At 35.0% G+C, this 7,520-nt stretch overlaps 1 protein-coding gene across 2 annotated transcripts; it reads left to right on the top strand.

The window, feature by feature from the left end:
• LOC109848285 (transcriptional regulator IFH1) lies at window positions 887-7,183 on the top strand. 2 transcript variants are annotated; one of them, XM_020417750.1, is made up of 6 exons: window positions 887-922; window positions 3,010-3,102; window positions 3,189-3,302; window positions 6,020-6,090; window positions 6,164-6,229; window positions 6,613-7,183. In XM_020417750.1, exons 2-6 carry the CDS (start codon window positions 3,048-3,050, stop codon window positions 6,880-6,882), a joined length of 576 nt encoding a protein of 191 aa, XP_020273339.1. In that variant the 5' UTR covers window positions 887-922; window positions 3,010-3,047; the 3' UTR covers window positions 6,883-7,183. The 2 variants fall into 2 exon arrangements, with proteins under 2 accessions (XP_020273339.1, XP_020273415.1); XM_020417826.1 differs by lacking the exon at window positions 887-922 and adding an exon at window positions 943-1,050.

The raw sequence follows: 7,520 nt of genomic DNA, 5'->3' as shown, positions 1-7,520 counted from the left end.
CAAGAAAATTGTTACTTTTTGATTTCTCAAAACTTTTCTTATAATTTTTTTAAGAAATACAAGGAAATCATATTTTAGGTGGAAAACATTTCCTATAATTTCTAGAAATTGAACCAAACACCCCCTAAGAGTAACCACAGAATTATAGAATTCTTAAATAACCATGTTAACAAATTTAGACGATTTTTTTATGTAATATACGATTTAGTTTATATGAATTTTTAAAATTGATTTTGAATAGAGATGAACGTATGAATTTTTAAAATTGATGTTGTAGAAAATCTGTAACATAAATGAGCCCGTCACCTCATTTCAATCATTCCCCTTTTTAATAAAAAACGGATAGATATTGTCAACCTATTGTGATAGTTAAAAAAAGAAAAATATGCATCATTTTTCAAGAAATATGGTCATTAATTTAGATCATGTATTGAAAAGGAGTAAACAAGGATGATGTCTTTTTGTATTGTTAAGAGTGGAGGGTCTATTGTTGATATTATGCTAAACAGTTGTATAATTCATATCACTAACATATTTAACTTAGAAGTGACTACCCGAATGTGTGTCACGTTAGCGACACAATGCTGTCTTTCCGGGAGGGCAGGGCACACCAGCATGTTTACTTTTTTTAAAAAAGAGTTCTTCTACTCGTCTATTCCAAATCTTTCATAGCTGAAAACTAGGATCCCAAGACAATAGCCCAATAGATTACGGGCTAATTGCGTAGAAGCAATCTTGGCCCAGTTAAATATTTTTAATTGGCCCACACGTTTCTATCGGATTAAAAAGTTGAATCCGGTGAAAGTGGATCCGACCCGTTTGTTTCTGCACCCGTTACTTCTTAACAAATTCTAGGGTTTCTTCTAGTTCCCTTTCCCTCTATTTTTGCTCTTCAGCCTCGTCGCCGTTGCCGGCCGCGCAGGTTTTGTTTTTCCTGTTTTTTATTTTTATTTATGTGTGTATTTTCAGCAGCAGCATCATAATTCCAGTGGCAGCATCGTCAAAAGAAATTTGAAACCCTTTTGTCGACAGGACGATCACTTGTCAAGGGTGAAAAATATTCATGTTCTGTGTATTTTTTTTATCCATGCATTTTGCTCTCGTACTGTATTTTTTATGAAAATATTAGTTAGGCCTTCGATTGGATTAGTGGTTATGATGTTGGAAAGGAGTTTACAACGATTAGTTGACGGGACAATCACTAAACCATTCGCTGGCGTTGTTAAAAATCAATTACATGATAAGCTAATTTTGTGTATTGTAATAAGAGCTTCTAAATTTATCATTAGTTTCATAGTTTGTGTTTAGTTAAGGATTCTTGGATTCGTGTAATCTAATCTAATTACGACGCCCCTTCATCACTTTTCATTGCCTACAACAGTACGTGAACAGCTCGTGTCAGATCTCAGACTTTAGCCTTGAGAAATATTTTAGCACTACATACCACTAGCCTCTGCGTTAGAAAAATTTATAATTTCTCAAGAAAGTTGGCTATATTTCTAACTGGCAAGACAAATGCACTTGGGTTGTTAGAAAACCTAGAAATTATGGCCAGTTTTTCTGCGGACCATCTTCCCCTTCTGAGATGTAGAAATCTGATAAACAGGCTTCATACTATACCCGCTGCAGTTTCTAGATTTTTATAAGCACATTGAGGACATGGTGAGATGAGAATCATTAATTTAGTTTTGACACATGTTGTAGAGATTGACGAGTTCATCAATGAAGAAAAGGAGGGTAAATATGCTGTTAATCTAGCGATAAGGCCTACGAATACACCTAAAGGACATGGAGTGTGGCAGTAAAAAGATTGTGAATAGTTGTCAATTTGGCAGTAAAAAGATTATGAAAACTAATAAAAGGTGATACTTGATGTGATTAAAACTAGTACATCAATCAAATTAAAGATGCTTAGTTGCTTACCTTTCAACCATTGCATAGCGTTTCACAATCACAATCAAGAACTCATGAGTTGGCGAAAAGACAAATCAGCAATATCATTTGGAAATAAATAATGCCAGTAACCTTGTCATAGCTTGAAAAAAACAGTGTTTCAACCTGCTGAAACACTGAAAAGAGTTTCAGCCATGTCTGAAACTCAGTTTTTAGTGTTTCAGCAAGCTGAAACGCTAAAAAGAGAGTCTCAGCCACGGCTGAAACTCTCTTTAAGTGTTTCAGCCTGGCTGAAAACTTAAAAAACAGTGTTTCTATTAACTTGCTACCTATTGATCTTTAAGTATATTAGCTTGCTACCTACTGATCTTTAAGTGTATTAGCTTGCTACCTACTGATCTTTAATATTTTGGTTTTTCACTTTTGATAGATGCTTTTGGGTATTTGGTGGCAATTGTAACTTCTTGTCACTTTTTGGTTATTGTATGACAATTATAAACTTGTTGTCGAATTATGGGTGCTTATGGCAAGCTTGGAATATTTGGTGGCAATTTTAACTTCTTGTCACTTTTTGGTTATTGTATGGCAATTACAAACTTGTTGCTTAATTATGGATGCTTATGGCAAACTATGAACATTGGTAGTTGACTTTTGTTAAATACATGCGGCAAAATTGGTTGGAGAATTCGTGTTTATGTTTTGATAAGATACATTTTGTGTTTTGTTAATTTATGTTGTGTGTATTTTTTGATAAGATCATGTGCCATTAGTAAAAGAACAAAGCACTATCCATTTGGTGTTTATAAATTTCATAAGTTTATGTTATATGCAAAGTTTAAAAAGAACAAATCTCCCTTTGGTGTTTATAAATTTCATGAGCTTTTATTTTATTTTTTATCATTTATTATTTGGTAAAATGTTTTAATATCATGCAAAGGTCATTTTTGTAAATTTACATATATTTTCTTTCCTTCCCTTCCTTTCATAAGTACTCCCAAACAAGTTAAATTCGGTTCACCTTCATTCACCTTACTCAACTCCCAAACAACATATTACAATTCCCTTCCTTTACTTACCTTCCCTTTCCCTTGTTTATCTTTCCTTGCCTTTCCTTAGCGAACTCCCAAACATAGCATTGATTTCCACAAAGTTCAATGGCTGAAACCAGTAAAGAATTGTTGGATCAGCCTTCAAAGCCTTCTCTTTTCGGTAAATATCAAAACCCTAATTTTGTTGGAATTGGCCTCTTCCCCTTTAATTGGCATAACAAAACTCTAATTTTGTTGGAATTGCAGAGGGACTTCTAGTGGGCAACAATAATTCTACGTCAAAACCCCAAAAAAAGAAAATTTTGTCGAGTGGGAATGAGGAAGGAGGCGTTTTGACCACAGAAGTTGCTAAAAGCCAAGGTATTAAACATTTAAACCACAAAATTTTGTTGATTTATTGAGTTTATACTTCAGTATAGTTCAAAAATTCCCCTGGTCAAACTTTAAATCTGTTTAAGTATCTGCATGCTGTGAAAATGCATGAATTTTGCTTGACAAATGATCAGAATATGTGTTAGTGACTTTTCTTGAAGCTTGTATGTCTAGAAAAGTGTAATGTATGCCAGTTTTAGTACTTCCTTACGTGTAATCTAATTTATCCAACGGATGGATTACAATGACTAGAAAAATTGCCACAGAACAATTAGAGCTGATTCAGCTATAGTGGTTATGAATTTATCTGATTACTGCGCTTGATGTAGTTCATCAATCAGTGATCCTATGTGAAATTCGAACAGTCCAGTTGTATTGATATGCAAGATTTAATCAGATCATGCTATGTTCCATTCCATGTTGAATATCCTTGTTTAGTTATAACAGTCTACTGTTCGTGGTGGAGATGACAGTTTGTTTAGGGGCTGTTGGATGCCTTGTGGAAACTAGAGTACTTATGCCACAATATGAAAGTGGTCATCCACCTCACCACATTTCATTTGAGCATTTACATTGTTCGGTGAGGAATCCTTGTGAATCCTAAAATTAATAGTATTACATTGTTTGGATAGCATAGTGTAAGCTTGAAAAGTGATAGTTATGTGTACCCTTTGTTTATTTTATAATGGATAGGATTACCTCCGAGATACATAAAAAACTCTGATAATCCAATTTATCCCTTCTACCTAGTAGTAATTGGAATGATTAATTTAAGACAACTTCTAAGAATAGAGGGACCTTATTGCAATTTTAATTATTTAAGGGATTAATTTTGAAAATGTTTTAAGAATGGAACCTAATTCTATTTCAAAGATTTGAGGGGCTAATTCAAAGTATGAAATATTAAGGGACTAATTTGATTCATTTGAAAAGGAAACAAATATAATTTATGGTCATTATAATCTCACACAGGGCTGTAAATGAGGTATTATGTTTTAATTCATTTTTTAGTCACCCAGCTGACACTGGATCAGCTTTCCACAAAATAACTCCAAATTGGAGTGATTTTGCTCTCGGCTATACCTCTACCAAAATGTTTCAGTTCTCATGTCAAAGAAGATTCAAACAAACATGGTAAAATAATGAAAGCTTACTTTGTGGCCCATAAACTGACAGCTTTTCATGATTTTCATTGCCAAAACAAAAATGCAACCAAACAGGCCCTTATAGCAAACACGTGAATAGGTGATGAGACACAAAATGATCACTTCGCAATATTTTAAGCATCTGATCATCATTGTTGTGCTCCTGGTGTGTTGGTTTGTTTGAGAGTTGGTTCAAGATACATAACCATGTATTGTTTCAATGTGTGTCTGCTTGTGCTGGGGGTACCTTGGGGGTTGGGGTGGGGTGGGGTGGGGGGGGGGAATCAATGTGTGTCTGCTTGTGCTGGGGGTACCTTGGGGGTTGGGGTGGGGTGGGGTGGGGGGGGGTAACCCCTAAAAAGAGCTATTCTGTAGAGAATATTAGCAAAGTGGGTTCAAGTTTTAATTCGAAGGAAGTAATCAGAGGCATTCAACTTGGATCTGTTTGAGACCTTTTATACCGAAATATATTTTGGGTTTGTTACTACAAAAACATGATCATTTGGGTGTGTGCTTTTCTTTAGTGTGTGTTTTGGGAGAGGAGAAAGATGAGGGTTTCGGGAGTTTCTCTTAGTTCTGACAATGGAGATTGGAGGATATCTGTAACTAAACACGATCAAGGATTGTGAAATGGATTATATATGTGTTGCCTCACTTTTTTAGCACCACAACATTAAGCTTCACGTGGAAAATGGCAATGAGCTCTTAATCACCCAGAACTCCAGAATTAAACTTATTATTCTGCAGAGTTGTTTAAGATTAACCTCTTTGAGAACATCACATGCTAGATGAATAATTTGATGAGGATAGATGTTGGTGTTGTAGCGTAGTAGGCATACTATCATCACCATGAAATCTTAAAGGATTCCTAATGTTATCCTAAACAAGAAACACTCTTCACATACTAGTCCTTATTATTATTTTTTTCAGAGTACCGTATTTGGTGTTCTTTTGCCATAATCTGTTAGTAATTTATAATCAAATGAAGAACTTAGAAGGGTAGTAGTGAGCCAATACTCAAGTTGTTCCTCTTTTAAGTCCTAAATACCACTCACACAAAGAAGCAAGAAGACATAAAATAGATGGGGGGAACATCTTATTAGGTATGATGTTTATTTACCCTTGATTAAAATCCTTTGTTTACAACAACAAATTTTTGGGATCGACTGCATAATCTGTTCTTCCATTTAATTCTATTGAGAGTTATCTCCTCTGTTGAGTTGACTATTATCATATCATTCTCAATTGCTTCAAGTGAAGTTCTTATAGATATATCTCTGGTCCTCTTTTGCTCATTAATTATAATGATATAATCTTATCACTTCTCCTAAATGGTGCATTTAGTGACCTCCATTCTACATTCCAAACTATCTCAATCGATTCCCTCTCATTTTATCCTCAACTGAGCACCCTCGAACCTCATTTGTTCTTAAACAAAAATGTATTTACTATCAAGTGTCGGCAAACACTATAGTTACTGCTTGCTAGTAACATTACAGCAATGCAGTTTAAACTTGACTACATTTGCTTTTACCTTATTTTCCTCTAATTTACTGGCAGTTCTTGGAAAAATCAAGGATTTCTTAGGAGTCATGGCCAAAGCAAATGAGAAGCTGCAGTCTGATGCACAGGTAAGAATTCTTCATTATCTGCAAGCCAAATATGAAGTTATGTTCACCTTTCTGATGGGTCTGCCCATTGCAGGGGACTTCTCGATCAGATTTTGATATCGAAGTGCTTGATGGGAATGAACAAGAATACATTGAGATGGTAATAATTCAATTTATCAGCTGTGCGAATATTTGAAGCGTTGAAGTATTCAATGTTCCACCAAATTAATGGTTCACAAAAAAAGGGTAAATTTGGGGTCGTTCGGTAAAATATCTTGACCAACAACATTTAACTTAAAGGACATGACATATTTTTGGATGATTTTATCCCTTTGTGCTTAATTTATCTGCTATATTATTAGCCTCTTCTCAGGTCGCTAGCAATAAGGGTAGTTTAGACCTTTTACCAATTGGTACTAATTAGCCCTTGGCGCCCTATTAACCCAGTTAACACGAACTATGAGACACTTAACTGTTATAAACTAGTTAGTTTGGATGTTCATGAGATCGCTTAATAATACCACTTCCAATTTTTTTTCACAGGATTTGCTTCTAGGTGTTGCTGATCTTCATACACCAGAAGCTGTGACTGCAGCTGAGGCCACCATTGGCGGCTTTCATCCATCTGCAGCTTCTACAAGCAGCAGCGGCAGTTCTGACACTGAAGATGACAGTGATGAAGATGATGACAGTGACAATGATGACATAACCACTAAAACCCAGGAAGATCCAGATTCAGAGAATTCGAGATTGCATGATAGTAAGCAAGATAATAAACCAAACAAGCGGCCAAAGATTATTGTGCTCAACTGAAGAATGTTGCGTTATTTATCGATTCAATCACCAAGGATCCAATATATGCTGAGATCTCTGCATTGGGATCTGATCGACGATATAGCTGAAGGTTGAGAAGGTCGGCACAATTGATTCTCTCCGTCAGCTGTTCGAGTTATATGAATTATAGTTTCACTCTTTTTTATATTTTGTCTCAGTTTGCTGTTGCTGGAACCCATGGCTTAGGATTTGAGATAATGCACTAAAATTCCTATTTATAAACATAGGGATATTTTTTGTAATTTGCATTATTATATAGATATGTTTCTTTCTCTATGGATGAATCAGTGTTTTCAATTGCAGTGCGGGGCGGTGGCGAAGCACCCCACATCTAATGCAACAACGCCTTTTGTGCATCACGTACATTTTTTACTCTGTGTAGGGTGCATGTAGTAAATATCCTCATATAATTTTGTTTGTAAACATTTTAATTGAGTCTTTATACTTGATAATCCATATCCCAAAAAAGCAAAATAAATCCATTAGGTTTTTTTAGTAGCCTTCAATTGAGGATCATTACTAATCCCTTGTTTGGATATTAGTTTTGATTTATCAACTTGATTTGAAAATTTATTCATTTTGCTATTATGTTGGGTGTTAGTATTAGAAATTAAGGT

The sequence above is a fragment of the Asparagus officinalis genome, chromosome 1 (genome assembly GCF_001876935.1).
Source record: "Asparagus officinalis chromosome 1, Aspof.V1, whole genome shotgun sequence".
NCBI classification, from domain to species: Eukaryota; Viridiplantae; Streptophyta; class Magnoliopsida; order Asparagales; family Asparagaceae; genus Asparagus; species Asparagus officinalis.
The sequence above is the reverse complement of the archived record's forward strand: the minus strand, read 5'-3'. Positions and strand labels throughout refer to the sequence as shown.

Bases quoted from the DNA above. Each gene is read 5' to 3' on its own strand.
- LOC109848285 (XM_020417750.1), top strand. From the start codon at position 3,048: ATGGCTGAAACCAGTAAAGAATTGTTGGATCAGCCTTCAAAGCCTTCT. The intron at 3,103-3,188 runs GTAAATATCAAA...TTGGAATTGCAG, and splicing joins TTCAAAGCCTTCTCTTTTCG to AGGGACTTCTAGTGGGCAAC. The intron at 6,230-6,612 runs GTAATAATTCAA...TTTTTTTCACAG, and splicing joins AACAAGAATACATTGAGATG to GATTTGCTTCTAGGTGTTGC.